Source organism: Camelina sativa, chromosome 7 (assembly GCF_000633955.1).
Source record: "Camelina sativa cultivar DH55 chromosome 7, Cs, whole genome shotgun sequence".
Lineage (NCBI taxonomy): Eukaryota > Viridiplantae > Streptophyta > Magnoliopsida > Brassicales > Brassicaceae > Camelina > Camelina sativa.
The window spans coordinates 6,349,096-6,367,173 of record NC_025691.1 but is presented as its reverse complement, the minus strand read 5'-3'; the positions used below and the strand labels follow the sequence as shown (position 1 = coordinate 6,367,173).

Genomic DNA, 18,078 nt, shown 5'->3' with positions numbered 1-18,078 from the left:
AAAAAAAAAAAAAAAAAAAGGAAATGTCTGACAAAAAAGGCGCCTTTTTTTGTTTCTTTGAAATTGGACCCATATCATATGCTACTGTTTGCAGATCAAAAGCAAAAGAGAGAAAAAAAGAAAAAAGAAATTATTTAAATTATTGTTTTTTTTTTTTTGCGAAACTCCTTCCTCTCTCTTTCTCCCTCTCACTCTTCTTCAGTTTTTTTTTGTTTTCTTCTTCTTCGCTACAGAATCAGGACGATCGGATCGAATCTGTGTTCGTGTGCTTTGATCTCTGTAAGGATTCTCAGTTGATTCCGAGTAATTGTTGTGGTTCTTCCTTTTTCCTGTGTGTGTTGCGTTTCAAATTTCATCTTCGAATTGTTTTTTTTTTTGTTTGGAGATTTTAGGCGTTTTGCTTTTGTTATAGCGTTCTTATTATTATTCTGGGTTATGATTTTTTGGTTGTAGTGTACAGTCGAAAGCTGTATGGATCATCTTCCGACTAATTTTGAATTGTTGTTACGGAAAAGTTGTTGTTCTCTCTGTGGATGATTTATTAATTTATTGAGATAATTATTTTAAATCTGAGATGAATACCAAATTATAATAAATAAAATAAAAGCGTAAATGCGAAATTTAAATGTGGGAACAACATTGTTTGTTGGTGGATTGAATGTTTCCTACTTTTTTGATTTTGATTAAAACTAAAGCGTTACTGTTGTTTGTTGGATTTTGTTTTTTATTTTTTATTTTAACAGAGACGATGAAAAAACACAAAAATGTTTAGGCTAAGCAAAGACATTGATTCAGCATTTCAAGGTGTTGGAACTAAAAGGTATGTATGGCTTTGTTTGTTTATGAGAGAGATCTATGGACATTTTTTGTTTTTGTTTGTTTGATTCTCTTTATGTTTAAACCTTTTTTGTTTGGGGTTTAGTAGTGGCTTGGAGATTTGGTGTGTTTATAATAACCAGCTCGTTTCTATCCCAAAGTCTTCTTTTGGAAAATTTCACTCTGGAAATGCATACCTTGTTCTCAGAGTAAGTAAAGCTGTTTCTTTCACATTCGTGTCACAAGTAATATAATTTTGAATTAATGTGGTTAATTTTAACTTTTAGTTCTTAGAGTAACTTTTAGTTTCTAACTTTCTATCATGTTTGTGTAGACGGTTTTGCCTAAGGTCGGATCTCCCCAGTATGACATTCACTATTGGCTAGGAATTGATGCAAATGAGGTTTTTTTTTTTTTTTTGCTTATCTCTGAAATAGTAATCCTCACATTTTTCTTGATTTTAATGGTGTACATTGTATATGGCAACTAAAATTGGTGTTTTCCCTTTTTTTTATCTGAAGGTGGACTCAGTTTTGGCATCTGACAAAGCACTAGAGTTAGATGCAGCACTTGGATGCTGTACGGTGCAATATCGTGAAGTTCAAGGTCAAGAAACAGAGAAGTTTCTCTCTTACTTTAAACCTTGTATTATACCTGTTGAAGGCAAGTATTCCCCCAAAACTGGATTGGTTGGGGAGACGTACCAAGTCACCTTGCTAAGCTGCAAGGGAGATCATGTTGTTCGTGTTAAAGAGGTAATTATGTGTTTGGATTAGGAATCTTTGAACATTGTCTGGTGCATAATTTATGATGTATCTTATTTATTCATCTGTGTGGACTTGTTATGCTGTATGAGCCTTGACCTGTTCATGCCTGGATAAAGTCGCAGGCTGGGAAATATAGCTAAAACTTATGATTGATTCCCTTTTTTAAGTTTCTTTTCTTCGAGTCTAGTGTATATTCATTTAATCTGACTTTTATTGTTTTCCCTTGATTTGAATCTACATAAGGTGCCTTTTCTTCGCTCATCACTGAACCATGATGATGTGTTCATTCTCGATACTCCATCAAAAGTTTTTCTCTTTGCTGGTTGCAACTCAAGCACTCAGGAAAAAGCTAAATCCCTTGAGGTTGTGGAATATATAAAGGATAACAAGCATGACGGAAGATGTGAGGTGGCCACTATTGGTAAGAATTTTCTCAATTTCAGCTCCTTCTTTGATCGAAAGGACTGAAATAAAAGCAACAGCTAATCACTTCTCTGTTTTTTGGTAGAGGATGGAAAATTTTCAGGTGATTCAGACGCTGGTGAATTCTGGTCTTTCTTTGGTGGTTATGCGCCCATTCCCAAGCTTTCATCTTCTACAATCCAAGAACAGACTCAGACCACATCTGCAGAATTGTTCTGGTGAAATGTGGTTTTATACACTCGCAACAGTTTTGTTCTTTTTAAGATATTGCTGTAATAGCCGAAATTCCTGTGCTTTGAGGAGCTGCTGAGTGCTGGCAAAGACAGACCATTATTAATCAACTAAAAATCTTTCATGAACAGGATAGATACCCGGGGAAATCTACATCCAACTGGAACAGGTTCCCTGGACAAAGATATGCTCCAGAAGAACAAATGCTACATGCTGGACTGTTACAGTGAAGTATTCGTTTGGATGGGACGAAACACATCACTTACAGAAAGGAAGACATCCATCTCATCCTCAGAAGTAAGTACTACTATTGGTAATATAACATGATTGATATGGAAGCACATTTGAAAGTGCTTCACCTGTGTTTCTCTTAGTTTATGCCAGAGCATCTGAAAGTCCATTCATATAATATGATTTAAATTTGCTGTGCTCTAGGAATTTCTAAGAAAAGAGGGACGCTCAACTAGCACAAGTTTAGTACTTTTAACGGAAGGACTAGAAAATGCTAAATTCAGGTCATTTTTCAATGAGTGGCCTCAAATTGTGGAGTCTAGCCTTTACAATGAGGGTCGAGAAAAAATGGCAGGTCTGTTTCATATTGCTCTGGTTCTTAGAAAATGATACAAAATTTGCTTAAGAAAACTACTGACATCAGATACTAAAATTATAAACACTTTTATGTAGCGATGTTCAAACAGAAGGGATATGATGTTGATGAGCTTCCCGATGAAGAAGATGAACCTCCCTATGCAAACTGCCGGGGCACTCTGAAGGTACTTCATACCAAAATGTCACATATCTGAGCATAAACTTGATTAATGGGATTCTTTAACTAATTTCAGGTTTGGCGTGTAGATGGTGATGAGGTATCGCTTCTCTCCATTCCGGACCAGACAAAGCTATTCAACGGCGATTGCTATATTGTGCACTATAAATATGATTATAATGAAAGAACGGAACATCTATTATATGTATGGATAGGTTGTGAAAGCATACAGGTACGCAGGCTGTAGTCTTTTCTTTCTTTTTTTGTCATTTCTTTTTTTGTCAATCATTTGTGAGTTGTTCCACTATGAACTTCATTCTGTTTCCTTAACTTCATTGCAGGAAGATAGAGCTGATGCCATAACCAATGCTAGTGCCATTGTTGGTTCAATAAAGGGTGAATCTGTACTGGTTAGTTCCTAGCTCATTTGTTTGCTTTCCTTTCCTTTTGGATCAACACTGTGAACTTACTGATCTTTTTCATTCAACATTCTTCATCCAGTGTCACATACATCAGGGAAGCGAACCTTCTCGTTTTTTCCCAATGTTCCAGTCCCTGGTTGTTTTTAAGGGCGGTTTGAGTAGACGGTACAAAACGTTTCTAGCAGAGAAGGCAGACAAAGTGGAAGAATATAATGAGAACAAGGCTTCTCTTTTCCGTGTTCAAGGAACAAGCCCAAGGAACATGCAAGCAATCCAAGTTGATCTAGTGGGTTCTTTAGTACTTTATGCATTTCTGATTTGTTAAGATACCGTAATTTCTTTGGCCATTCACGTATTATTAATCATATGAAAATTGTCCCCCTTCAGGTAGCAACCTCCTTGAACTCATCCTACTCATACATTTTACAATATGGAGCTTCTGCCTTCACTTGGATTGGAAAACTTTCATCAGACTCCGATCATGATGTTCTTGACAGAATGCTATATTTCCTTGATGTAAGTAACTTTAGCTCTCATCTGCTGTTTACTAATTCCATGCCATACATTTATTCTGGTTTATTAGGGTTATGTTCAGTATCACTAGCATCAAGTCTATTTCTTCGTTCCCATCTGCAGGCATCTTGTCAACCCATATACATCAGGGAAGGAAATGAACCAGATACATTTTGGGATTTGCTTGGTGGGAAGTCAGAGTACCCCAAAGAAAAGGAAATGAGAAAACAAATAGAAGAACCACATTTATTTACATGTTCATGCAGTTCAGGTAATGGTAAACATCTTTCAATTTTTTTTCTATCATCTTACATTATTGTTAGTTCTGCATTGGTTCAGCTATAAATTATGCCTAACGTACACGTGGTCCATGACTTTGGCTCTTCTGTTCAGATGTACTCAAGGTAACAATTCATGTGTATCTTAATGCTATCTTTTCAGTGATTAGAGATCAGGTCTGAATACTCTTATCTTATACCCACTCTGTGCCTGAGATTTTCAGGTGAAAGAAATATATAATTTTGTGCAAGACGATTTAACTACCGAAGATGTATTACTGTTGGACTGCCAAAGTGAAGTATATGTTTGGATTGGATTAAACTCAAACCTAAAGTCGAAGCAAGAAGCTCTAACTCTTGGTCTGGTAATTTTGCTCTTTATTTGGCCTTCCAAGTGCTATATTTGCTGTCTTTTGGTGGAACTGCAGCATAGACATTAAGCAGAGTTAGGCTGATACTTGGTAGAAATGGGATCAAATATCACATGCTTTGATTATTTCCTTACTCTGTGTTATGATATATGGCTTCCTCTTTCAATGTTTCTTAGTCCATCCTACTTGTGAGATTGCAGAAATTCCTAGAGATGGATATTATGGAAGAAGGTTTAACCGTGAGGACTCCTGTATATGTTATCACAGAAGGCAATGAGCCACCATTTTTCACCCGTTTCTTTGAGTGGGTTCCTGAAAAGGCGAACGTAAGACATCTCTTCCCATCTTGATTGAAGTCTCCTCAAACAGAGCGTTAGGATATTCGATATCTTTTGATAGTAGTCTAGAATTGAAGTTTTGGGTTTTTGTATACTTCCACTAATAATATGCATGGAAACATTGCAGATGCAAGGTAATTCATTTGAAAGGAAGCTTGCTAGTCTGAAAGGAAAGAAGACAATCACTAAGGTAAGTCACACTCAAAAGAACTTGTTTACTTGAGATATGTTACAGTAATGACCTACAAAGCCAATGGACTTCTCGGAATGCGAGAGTAGTCCGACGTTTTTATTGTTATGATCGTAAACAAGCAAAATATAAGAAAGAAAAATGTGTTTTGAAGTAGCTACAACATTTGTGCCTTCAGAGATCTAGTGGAAGCCCTTGGAGATCACGCTCGAAGGATAATGCATCACGTGATTTACCAAGTCGACCTTTGAGTTCAAACGGATCAGAGCGAGGAGTGTCACCTTGCTCCAGCGAAAAGCTTTCGAGCTTGAGCTCTTCAGAAGACAGGACAAGCAGCAGTAACTCAACTCCAGTTGTCAAAAAGCTTTTCTCAGAATCTCGTTCAGTGGATCCTCCTAATGGTAAGGTTTCATATGTCAACCGTTTCATTGAAGTTCATAGTTATATATGACTCATAAATATCAGAAAAGTAGGAAACAGCTTCGAGATTACTCAATTGATGAAAGCAGTGGAGAAACAACAAACTACGTAAATTTTCTTTACTATTGGATTCTTCAACTTGTAATGGTTTCCAATACAGGATTGGCGAGACAAGATTCAAGCTCCAACTCAGAAATTTCTAAAGAGAATCCACTCAATGGAATCAATCTCGATCTCAGTAGTCTAGAGTCACTTGCATATTCATATGAACAGCTTAGAGTTGATTCTCAGGAGCCAGTGAAAGATATAGATGCAACAAGAAGAGAGGTAAACCCTACAATTCCATATAGAAATTTTAGTTCTATTATTTACAATCACATAAACACTTCAATGCAATTTTATCTATCACCCAGGCATACTTAACAGAGAAAGAGTTCGAAGAAAGATTTGGAATTGCGAAATCAGACTTCTATGCACTTCCAAAATGGAAACAGAATAAACTCAAAATATCTCTTCACCTTTTCTAACAAAGCCCTCACCATAGAAGTAAGATCTTTGGAGCAACGTTGTTTTCTCCAGATATACAAGTTTGAGGCTAGTTTGTTACAAGATCACAACACCAAACAAAGAGACACCTAAATACTATTATTGAGTAACTTTTTAAAGATCATAAGCAAACAATGTCTATGAAACTTGTAAACTGTAAATTCCTCATGATTTCGCAGTAAAAAGTCAAAGTGCAACCAAACGACGTCGTATTGTGGAGTGGCTTGAAGAACCTCAGACAAAAGAAGAATAAAAATCTGAGAAAGGTACGCCCTTTAGCTTCGTCTTCTTCTGATCCTTCATCATCCTTAATCGAATTCGTCAATTTGACTTGCCAAAAGCTGAAACCTTTTGAGTACCCAATGGATCGAAACCAAAGACCCAGAAGCATTATAGATTCATTAGGCGAAGAACTCATCGCAATCCTCACACCTGTCTCGATTTGTATGTTCACCGTTGTTCTTCTGGTCTGTATCCTAAACTCCGACCCTTCTTCTTCCTCCTCCGCCTCTTTCTCCTCCATAGCCACCGCTGCTTACTCCGAGAGCGATTCGGATTCCTCATGGGACAAATTCGTAGGTGCCTTTTTGAATTCACTCGTCTTCGTCGCTGCAATCACCGTTGCAACGTTCGTTCTCGTCCTTCTCTTTTACCTCAGATGTGTTAAATTCTTGAAATTTTACATGGGTTTCTCAGCTTTCATCGTTTTAGGGAACTTAGGTGGAGAAATCTTAGTTTTATTGATCGATCGTTTTAGATTCCCGATTGATTGCATCACGTTTCTGATACTTTTATTCAATTTCTCCGTCGTTGGTGTCTTCGCTGTGTTCATGTCCAAGTTTTCGATTTTGGTCACTCAAGGCTACTTGGTTTGGATTGGTGTTTTAGTTGCTTACTTCTTCACGTTATTGCCTGAATGGACTACTTGGGTTCTTCTCGTAGCTTTGGCACTTTATGATATTGCTGCTGTGCTTTTACCTGTTGGTCCGTTACGTCTTCTTGTGGAAATGGCTATATCTAGAGACGAAGATATCCCGGCTTTGGTTTACGAAGCACGGCCTGTGATTCGAAATGATTCACGTTTGGTTCAGAGGAGAGTTTGGAGAGAGCGGAGATCAAGTCAGAATGATAACGATGACATTGAGGACAGGACTAATCGAAATGAAGTAGTAAGGGTGGTTAGATCAGCAGAAGTAGATGAAGAACGTGTGGGTTCAAGTGAAAGAGCAGAGATATCTGTGCCTTTGATTGATCGTAGACCTGATCAGGTTGAGAATTCAGAGACTTTTCTTGAAGGGATTGGGTTGGGATCATCAGGTGCTATCAAGTTAGGACTTGGGGATTTCATCTTCTATAGTGTTTTGGTTGGAAGAGCTGCAATGTATGATCTGATGACGGTTTACGCTTGTTACTTGGCGATCATAGCCGGTTTGGGGATCACGTTGATGCTATTGTCTGTGTATCAGAAGGCTTTACCAGCTCTTCCTGTATCGATCATGTTAGGAGTTGTGTTTTACTTTTTGGCGCGGTTATTACTTGAAGTTTTTGTTGTGCAATGTTCTTCAAACCTTGTGATGTTTTAAGAATATCGAAAGTAAAATGGTGCTTTTGATGTAAACTTGTAAGTACAGCTTCATTTGTTTCGTCAAAATAATAGTGTTGGTTTTGATTGATTTATCATTGAACTATGAACCTATGGTAGTGTGCTCGTCCTCGACATGAGTTCAAATCAAGTTTTTCTGCGACTGTTGCAACCCGAGGACTAAGGAAGAGTTTGTGGAAGAAGAAGAGGTTTTGGATCATTGGATAGAGTGTTCATTAAATATTAATGTTATTTTAAAACTTTTTACAGCGTTAATATTTTAAACTTTATATATCATTAATAATTTAAAATTTTACAAACTTTAAATATTTATCATATATATTACCTTTTTTTTTTTTTTGTAGGAAAAAGGGAGGCTTAATTTATTCAAAACATATAAAATTACAATCTCAAATGTCATGGGAACATAGTTCCACCAACATCTTCAAGCAAACAAGACTTAACACAATCTGGAACATGGAACAGATTCTAACAAATGAAAACCTAATCATAAAGAAAAGGCATAGTTCATTAATCCATCTACAAGACTATTAGCTTCCTTATAGACATGCGATATATGAATTATCCAGTCCCTTGATAAAAAGCCATGACATAGACGTACCAGGAAAGACAACGAATGAGCATCACTAATTCCTGTCTTGAGAAATTCGACCACCATCTCCGAATCCAGTTCAAATTCCAACCGTTGTACCCGCCGCTCCCAGTCAATGTACAAACCGTAATACACTCCCCATAACTCAGCTAGAGGTGCAAAGCAAATCCCAATGTTTACAACAAAGCCCCCAACCCAATGCCTAGTCTCCCCCCGTAATGCTCCCCCCGCAATAGCAAGCCCAGGGTTCCCTCTAGATGCACAGTGTTAAGTTTCACCAACCCTTCACTAGGCCGCTTCCAACCGATCAATATCTTTACCCTTACCCCTCGACCACTCTGCTGAACCTCCATCCTCCTACAAGCAAGTGAAACTTCTCTCGCCAAATCCTTAAGAAATTGCACCCGGTCCCAACACTTACTATTGGTTCCAAAAATATTACCGCAGCGTCATTTACACCCCCACCAAACCGTAAGAGCAAACAACGTAGACCAAGGACTATCACCTAGCATCTCAGTCTCCCCCAAATTACCATACAACCACTCAATTAATGACTGCTCAAAGAACACCCTTCTTCTCCTAGGCAGCAATAACCGATCCCAAACCCCTGACATGGCTGGACAATCACGCAAAATATGAATAATGGTTTCCTCACCTCCCTTACAGACTTGACAAATCCCAGACGCACATAAGTGTCGTCTTTGTCTCTCTGTATTCGTCATAAGAACTTGGTTTATGCCTAACCATAAGAAAACACAGACTCTTTCTGGGGCACGCACTCTCCACACACGTGAAAACAAGCTACTAAGGTCCGGCCTTGGGATACTGTCTCGTTTCAACAGGGCGTAAGCAGATTTAACTGAAATTTCCCATTGTCTTGACCTCCCCATGACAAACGATCTCTAGCTCCTGTCACATTATCAACAACTCCTGCTCCCAGCTGTAAAACACTCTCTACAGAGGCGTATGGCTCAATCTGATCCAACATCCAACCCCTACCATTCTGCCATAGATCATGAACCTTGAGTATCTCCGCTCCCAAAGGTAGATTCACGGTACTCACTGCCAATAAGGATGTATCCGATAACTATTTATCTGCCCAGAACCTGATATGACCGCCATCACCAATGACCCACCTAATATTTGGTACCACCACCTCTCGAAGACCAATGCACACACTCATCCATGCTGATGACCAACTACTCTTAGTCACCAACCAAGAGCCATCCTGGAAATCCTTCACCTTATATTTACTTCGCAATACTCGAGACCAAAGGCTAGAATGATCATGAATCAAACGCCAGCCCAACTTCGCGAGAAGTGCTTTATTCATAGTCTGCAACGATTTTATCCCAAACCCTCCATCACTCTTACGACGACAAACCTTATCCCAACAGACAAGATGTTGTCGTTTCTTTTCTGCATTGCTACCCCACAAAAAGGATCTTGACACTTTATCCAAACTATCCAAAGTCGACTTTGGTAAAGAAATGGTACTCATGTTATGAACCGGAAATGAAGATAACACCGCTCGTGTCAAAGTCAATCGTCCTGCAAAGCTCAAGCATTGGCTCCTCCAACCTGATAACCGTGAGGATACCCTCTCAAGTATGTCACCAAACGTCTCTTTTTTTTTCCAACCTAACATTAATTAAATTAAAATTCCTAGATTGGTTGCCCAAACTGGAGGAAAGTTGTTTACATAAATCGTTTCTGACAAAAGCATTCTAGAAGTACGAGCTAAACAATCAGCCTTCACATTGGACGTCCTGGGGATTCTGGAAATGATAAAAGGAGGCAAGGAGGCACTAAGCACCTGAAACTCATCAAGAAGCGTATAGAAAGCCGGCCACTCCTCCGGAACTTGCATCATCGCTAGTCACCAAACGTCTCTTTGTTTAGCCGCTTCTGTAGGACTGGCATCCAAGATACTTCCCCAAGTCCTTTGTCGCTTCAATGCCGCTTTCATCACTAATCAATTTCTCCAAGTCACGACTCACATTCTTTGAAAAATAAATCTTTAATTTCTCCAAACTAACTTTTTGTCCTGAAGCAATAGAGAATCTCTCAAGCATTCTCTTTGACAGATGCTATTAGATCATATATATTACCTTGTAAAGGTTTAAATATTTAAAATTTAAAATATCATTTATTTTAGGTAAAATTATTGGTTCAACTAAAGAACCAGATTAATTTGAACAAAACTTTTAAATTTTGACTCATTTGGATCTGGAATCATTTTGGGTTATTTTTATAATTGAGTCTCAACCATTGCTCAATATTTTTAACGAATTCGAGATGTTGAAAACACTCTTTTTTCTTCAACAATTGAGGAATATATTTCCGGTTTCAAATATCTAATCGCAACAGAAAACTGTACATATCTATTAGTTATATGTGTTACATATTATATGATAATATGAAAAACTAATAGAAATGATAGATTATTCACAATATTTAAATCTTAAAAATATATTCCATAAATAATAAGAAAAAAATTAATGCATTTGTTTGGTTCGGAAATAATTGGAAAAAAATTTGGTTATATTCCTCTCTTTTTTTTTGATTAAAAATATGAAATACCATAAAATCTTACAAAATATTGTCTCAAATAATTTGAATGTTTTCCCCTTTTTGAGTTTCTTTTGTTAACACTTATAATATGAAATCACTATTTCTGTTTTGTTCATAAATTCAAGATTTGATAACATTATTTTTTAAAATTAAAAAAAAAATTGTTTAAATTATTATATAAAACACTTTCCATATGAAAAGTTTAGAGATTAAACATGGATTAATAGGAAACTAGTTTTTTTATTTATCCCCGTTTACTCTAGTGTGTAGCAAAATTTAATAACACTGTTAAAAAAAGATTCTCTATTTTTTTTTTAGGTTGAATAATTAAATTATAAACCACATAGGAAACCGGCAAACGGTAGGAAACCTAATTTGGTTTAAGTTCGTACAACGAGATTTGTTTCACCAACAAGCAAAAAGGAAATTTAACAAATAAATTAACGAACGCTAATCACAAAAAGGAAATTAAGAAACTAAGAAAGGAAAAAAAGAAAAAGAAAAGGGAAATTACATTAACGCGTTGGAAGTCTGAACAAATTATATAAACAGAGTTTTGCTTCTATAAATATAACACAACACAGTAAACCTTCTCCACAATCTCATCTAATCTTTTACGACTCATCCATCTTTTACTCTGTCTCTGAGTTTTCTTTTTCTGATTTTACTCCGACAATGGATACTGAAACAATCAGACTCGATGTTAATGTAGCAGCTACGCCTCAAGATCCGTCGTTAGGGTTATTAAGCACGGTGATAATCACTTTAGAGAGAGAGCAGAGCCGTGCCTATGTGTATTAAAATGAAACATTCGCCTACGGCCTTATATTTTTGTAAGAAACCTAAAAGGCAGTCAAATGCATATTTTTATTTTATAAGAGTAGAGAGTTAATGAGGATTTGTAAAATGGTAGCTAAACTAGAAATATGGAAAGTAAGTTAGGATGACACACTAATTTCTTCATCTCTTCTTAATTGGAATATACGTAATTTAAGTTTTACATTTTGCTTCCTTCTATTTTTATTATATAAAAACTAATAAAAACAAATGAATAATCAATTGGTAAGTATACAATTCACTATAAATGGTTTCATCTAGTATTATTATTCTTTCATAATAAACAAAACATAATTTAAAATTTACAAATGATGCACCGATAGTTATTATAGATTAGAATCCGATTAAAATTATAGTTTTGTAATATTTTTGTATTTATTTGTAAGATAATGTAATTAGTTTTTTAAGACATACTTTTATTACCGCCTCTAGCCTAGGCACGGCTCTGAGAGAGAGTTCGAGGAATTTATCATAGAGGAGAAGAACGATGATCATCATAGCATCAAGAGTAGTGTCGGATCTTACCCTGATTATTCTAGTCCAAACTCACTATTCATTCTGAAACTCCGAACCTTGGACCCAAACGACGTCTATCTAAATCTCCATAGCCAACTCCACGATGGTCTCTTGTCCGAGTACATAGCTGATGAGATTGTAGCCCAAGCCCAACGGCAAAGAAGCAAAAGTTCTAACTTGACACAACAACCTTATTCATGATAGGCTCTGTCAAACTGACACAGAAGGTGTACAACGTTGTGCCTTGTTAGTTGTTACTCTGCTCCGTCGGCAACAAATTTGGAGACTTGTGCCATCTGTTTCGAGAATCTGTCTAGAACCCAAGTTTACTGCCAGATGCCTCACTGCTCGCGTTGTTATCATGAAGATTTGTGTCAATAAGTGGGTAGATCAACTTGATGGCTCATGCCCTCTCTGTCGCAAACTCGTTAATAAACGACCAGCGTGAAACAGACTCGTTAATTAGGGTTTCAATGTATTATTGTGTGGTCTTAATGATTTTTGCTAATTTGTGTTTTTTTTCTTCTATGTAATGATATTAATCCTGTTTTTGTTTGCAACATGTAATGAAATTAATTTTTTTATAGACTTGAAGTTCAAATTAATAATTTCATCTACAAGTTTGATACAGTCTGCAACATATATCTCACCACACACCATTGACTTCAAAACACATTTTGTTTCAGATAAAAAGATGCAACTTTGAACCTTTTGATGTCGGTTTCACTACAAGAAAACAAGCTGTTTGGGACTCCAAAAATCGTCCTAAAATGGTCGCAAATGCACTATATATGACTATTTTGTGACTGTTTTGAATAGTCGTTAAAATTTGGTCGCAAAATTTATTGGTCCCGATATAGTCACAAAATACTGACCACTATGTGACCTCATTTTATGTCTTAAATTTGCGACTACATTAAGATCAATATGTAGTCATATATTCCTGACCCTTTTGCGACAAACTACATAAAAAAAAGTAAAAAAAAAATATAAAAATTTATACAAGAAAATGAAATTAAAAGTAGTTTTTATTTCTTTCGTAAATTCATTATATATATACAATATATCTATATAACTATATCTATAGATTGGCAACTGCCGGAGATGTATTATTACAGCGACGGAGAACAAAACGGTGGCGGCGACCGGAGTGCCAGAGATGCGACTGTGCAGAAATCGAGATGTATTGATGGTGAACTGGCAGAAGATTCGAAATGTAGTGGTGGTGGTAAACGGTGCGAGCAACCACCATCATCTCCGACATCGTTGACACTGGGATCTTCAGATCCACCACCTCTGACGTCGTCGTTGACAATAGGGTCTTCAGATTCAACACCTCTGAAGTCGTTGTTGACACTGATTCTTCAGATCTGTGGTTGAGACCTAAAGTACAAATCAAATAAATAATTAAAACACATAGAATTTCTCCAGATCTATTCTCAGCAACGATGGGTTCAGAAACAGATTAAGAACGGAGAGAGAAAAAGAGACAAACTTGTTTCCACCGTCTACACTGACGCGGTTGCTGTATTAGATCCGACGGCCGGTATAGAAACCACGTTTAACTCTGCTCCTTTGGTATCTTCAGAGGAGAAGGCGACAAAGAGAGAAGATGAGGAAAAGAGAGAAAACAAAAATTGATTTTCTTTAGAAAGAAAGGGAAAGACACGATGAGTAGAAGGGAAGGAGAAAAGAAGATGATTTCTGTCCGTTGGATTGACTTCATCAATGGTGGATAATAAACTAATGACAATCTTTGCCATTTAAGAATAGCCAATGAGAAATTTTCCCCTTTTTTCTTTGATAAATTTTGGTAATTTGATTTCATTTTATGTTATAATTTAGATATTGGGGGTATGGATTTATAAAGTATTAGAATTGATTTAGATTTAAATTTTGATCTATTAGATTTCAATTAGATTTATAAAGAAAACATTTTGGTTTTTTTTAAAGTGATGGATTTCTGTTTTTTATATATATATATATATATATATATATATATAAGAGTTACATTATTCGAGTTTTATAATTATGATTAAAATAAAAAATGACTAGCAAAAATTGGTAACAAGCATTCAAAAGCACTTATAGTCCAAACTTATTATACATATAAAATTTTAAGTTGAAGGGCCACAAAGATTTACAAATGATTTTACAACTCAGATTAGAATTCTCAATGTAATTAGAAATTACATAAAAATCACAAATATTACATAAAAATCACATGTAACACTTATACATGTTATATATGTAAGTTGCAAATATATTTTCTAAACATTGGAAATTAAAGTGTTTTGGGTATTAGAATGATTGAGTGTCTAAAATAGTTCATATCTATGTAGAAACAAATAACTTAACATATTTTACAATTCTTTATTGTTGAATATATAAATAAATTCGTTAGGCCTTGGTAAAAAGTAGCAAATTCGTCACAATCTCATGTGTTAGTAGCAAAGTGGTGGCAAACTAGTCGCAAATATGTGACCGTATTAGTACAATAGTCGCAAAGTGTAACTGTTTTGTGACCTTATTCTATGAATCACAAACTTATACATATCAAATTTTAAGTTTAAGGGCCACAAAATTTTGCAAATGATTTTACAAGCACTCATATTAAGAATTATAACTACTATCTATGAGTGTAATAAGTAAAAACTTGATATAGTAAGTAAAGTTAGAAATTACAAAACAATCACAAACAAGATATAGAAATCACATGTAATACTTATACATGTTATGTAAGTTGCAAATATTTTTTCCTAAACATTTGAAATTATATTTCTTTTTGATATAATGATGATTCATTGTCTAGAGTGATTCATACCAATGTAGAAATAAATACATTCACAAATTTTATAATTCTTTATTGTTGAATATACATAAACAATTATTAGAAGTTAGTAAAAAGAAGCAAATTCGTCACAATCTCAGGTGTTAGTAGCAAAGTAATCACAAAATAGTCACAAATAATTAACAAAATAGTCTCAAAATGTGACCGTTTTGCGACACTATTTTGTGAGACAAACAAAAAAAAATTAAAGCCTCCAAAAAGGAAAAGAAAAAATATATGATTCGGCAATCACTCGTAGAATTATAAAAAATATTTCTTAAATTAATGAGTAAAAAATTGATATAAAGAAAATACCTAAAGTCACAAATAAGTAGCAAATTTGGGACTACTTTTGTGACTGAAACTCCCGACCATAAAAAGCGTCTCTAATTCGTCACAATTTACGATTATTTTAGGATTACAATGATATAGTCTTATAATAGTCTTATAATAGTCACAAATATGAGACGATTTGGAGACTACAACTGTTTGTAGTAATTTTGGGACTGTTTTGCAACCATTGTTTATGTAGTCTTCTATTAGTTATAAATTCGTCCCAAAAACGTTACAATTATTTGTGACCAAAAAAAGAGTCATAAACTGTAGTCTCAAACTGCATGTTTTCTTGTAGTGTTTACCAAATTGAAGGAAACAAGGAAACAATCCAACAATACCAGAGTTTCAGAACTGAACTAGACGTGATCCTAGGTTCTAGATATTGAAAACATCTCTCAAATCACCAGACAATACTAATGACTCTTTATCTACGGATTAAACCAAACTCTAGATGACTTTTAGATAAGATCAAACCTCGACGTGCTTGAAGTGATACTCATCGATTGTCGAGTATATTAGACCATCTCCTTCCAGTGATTGGATGACGCCCCTATACATATACCAGAAAGAAAACAAAGCAAAGTCATAAACACAACAACTTTGACAGTAAAGAGAGAGAGGTTATAAGGAGAAAGGAGAAAAGAGCATACTCTAGCTTGTTCTTTGGGATCTTCAATTGCTGAGCAATTTCATCAATGTGTATCCCCCTGTTGTCTTGCTCTGCAATGAAAAAATAACAATTATCAGATCGACTTTAGGTGGTGCAGTGTGTACAGCAGACTCAAAGTCACATGCAAGCAAAATGAGTTTTGATTTGAAGTGGTGCAAGGTGAAGCAAACTCAAACTCACGTGCAAGCAGGTTGCTTTAGATAGTCTAGAATCATGTCATCTAAGTTCTTGCGACCATTCCCATCGTTTTGAGAAGACACCACCTAAAAGAGAGAGCAACAACAATGATATTTTAAGCAAGCAAATCACATGTCAAGAAGGAAACCAAAAAAAAATACTTGGTAAATCTCAACGTACAGGGTTCAATGGTGCTGCCTGGTTTGTGTTTGATCCACCTTGAAACGTGGCGTTACCCGATTGATTGACATCACCAGCTTGTTGTCCCTGTTGAGAAAACACATGTCAGAGAGCATTGATGATTGAAAATTGTAATCTTACAACAACAAAGTAGATCTTCTGCTTTATTCCATTTATTTTCTACTACCTGTGATTCAGAGTTCTGGGAGTAGAAGTGTATACACTCAATGTAGTGAAAGGTAAACTCATTGAAGTCCATTATAGGCCTGCAAAAACAGAACAATCTCTAAGAGGGGGTATTCAAATTGATCTTTTAAGTATTTGGTAGGACTTTAATATTTTAGAATTTTGAAAGATTTTAGCAAGTTTTAAGAGAACTGATTGTGTTTTAGAGTTTTTCTATTTTTTTTTTTAAAAAAATGAAATGTGATTCTATGAGATTTGACTATTAATCATTGGGTGATTTAAAAATATTTTACAACACAATACCAAAAGAAAATCAGATCAATAGTTGGAGCTATATCCTCAATTCATGTACGATGGTGAGTTTTTTTTTTTTTTTTTGCATCCAATAATAATCTGATCGAACTTTCCATGAGCTCAAGGGAGAGAGAGAACCTCAACCTGAAAAGTTAAAGTACAACCGGAAAAGCCTAACGAACTCATAGTTCCTGACGTGAACCGTCGTCATCTGCGAGAGGCTATGCTTCACGTTGCTCTGTTTCACCTTTGGCTGCTGAACCTCCTCGACAATGGCCGCCTCCACCGTAGCAATAACAGTCACAATCGCAACAATCGTCTTCACAACCACAATAGCGGACACATTCACAACCGCAACCCAATGATGAATTTCCCTTGTAGTTAGCTATGTTCCTCGAAGAGGTTTGTGAACATTCCGGCTGGGGAGCTGCTTTGCTTGAGAAGATTGGATTCAAGTGGTTTAGTGTGGTGATGATTACTACCGAGAAACTGATCCAAACCAATTGAATTCATTATCCCTTTATTCTGCCTCTCTGGTGATGCTCCGGTAAACCCGGAAAACTCGACGGCTCAGGCTACCCTGGGACTTGTTGCAAGCATATTTTTCAATTTGCGTTCTTTAACTTGATCAAAATTAAATAACCATCGATGATGGTACGTATAGGCTAAATTTCCAACACCTAGTTTCGGCATGAAAATGGGAACAGAACCTCGTACCGTGGACAACCGCATAACGAATAGTCCTGACGCTACTCCATCGATTTCACTGTCATGTGCGATATAAGAAATTGATAAACTCACTTCATTATCTTTGACATATAATTGTTGCTTCACTACAAGAAACACGTTAAATAACGTCGGTTTTGTTTAAGTCAGTTCTTCAACTGACGTTAAATGTTAGAAAGGAACGAGTATTAACATCATTTGCTTAACCAACGCTAACATTTATTTTATTTTCTAAAGTTTTCAAATGGATTAGTTTCCAGAAAACGAAAAAGGCCCAAAAAAGCCCAACATGAAACAACAAAATTAAAAAAAAAAAAATGATGACGTCTTCAAATTAATCAAGTTTTTTAGTTAATTAAATTCTTAGGTTTAATTAAATCTTCTTCTTCTTTAAAGCTTCTTCTTGTTTCTCAACCCAGAAAACACAGAGCAATCAAAATCAAAACGATGGGTTTTTTTTTTTTTTTTTTTTTTTT

At 35.7% G+C, this 18,078-nt stretch overlaps 2 protein-coding genes and 1 pseudogene across 5 annotated transcripts; all 3 read left to right on the top strand.

Moving 5' to 3' along the window:
- LOC104700511 (villin-1-like) lies at positions 156 to 6,200 on the top strand. Of its 4 annotated transcripts, none has more exons than XM_010416032.2 (22): positions 156 to 279; positions 744 to 820; positions 923 to 1,025; positions 1,151 to 1,219; positions 1,338 to 1,571; positions 1,827 to 2,004; positions 2,092 to 2,224; positions 2,369 to 2,534; positions 2,673 to 2,823; positions 2,922 to 3,010; positions 3,080 to 3,235; positions 3,345 to 3,413; positions 3,505 to 3,711; positions 3,813 to 3,941; positions 4,062 to 4,215; positions 4,332 to 4,342; positions 4,441 to 4,581; positions 4,788 to 4,913; positions 5,053 to 5,115; positions 5,294 to 5,516; positions 5,696 to 5,862; positions 5,949 to 6,200. In XM_010416032.2, exons 2-22 carry the CDS (start codon positions 765 to 767, stop codon positions 6,060 to 6,062), a joined length of 2,739 nt encoding a protein of 912 aa, XP_010414334.1. In that variant the 5' UTR covers positions 156 to 279; positions 744 to 764; the 3' UTR covers positions 6,063 to 6,200. The 4 variants fall into 4 exon arrangements, with proteins under 4 accessions (XP_010414334.1, XP_010414335.1, XP_010414336.1 ...); XM_010416033.2 differs by having other exon boundaries at positions 926 to 1,025; positions 5,949 to 6,199; XM_010416034.2 differs by having other exon boundaries at positions 4,062 to 4,209; positions 5,949 to 6,199.
- LOC104700510 (presenilin-like protein At2g29900) lies at positions 6,356 to 7,758 on the top strand. Its single transcript, XM_010416031.1, has one exon. It carries the CDS (start codon positions 6,444 to 6,446, stop codon positions 7,662 to 7,664), a length of 1,221 nt encoding a protein of 406 aa, XP_010414333.1. The 5' UTR covers positions 6,356 to 6,443; the 3' UTR covers positions 7,665 to 7,758.
- LOC104704361 lies at positions 11,526 to 12,651 on the top strand (annotated as a pseudogene).

What these genes read in the sequence shown, in the direction of transcription:
- LOC104700511 (XM_010416032.2), top strand. Translation starts at nt 765, where the DNA reads ATGTTTAGGCTAAGCAAAGACATTGATTCAGCATTTCAAGGTGTTGGA. An exon ending in ATGCATACCTTGTTCTCAGA is followed by an intron (nt 1,026 to 1,150) that starts GTAAGTAAAGCT and finishes ATGTTTGTGTAG; the next exon opens with ACGGTTTTGCCTAAGGTCGG. An exon ending in AAGCAATCCAAGTTGATCTA is followed by an intron (nt 3,712 to 3,812) that starts GTGGGTTCTTTA and finishes GTCCCCCTTCAG; the next exon opens with GTAGCAACCTCCTTGAACTC.
- LOC104700510 (XM_010416031.1), top strand. Translation starts at nt 6,444, where the DNA reads ATGGATCGAAACCAAAGACCCAGAAGCATTATAGATTCATTAGGCGAA.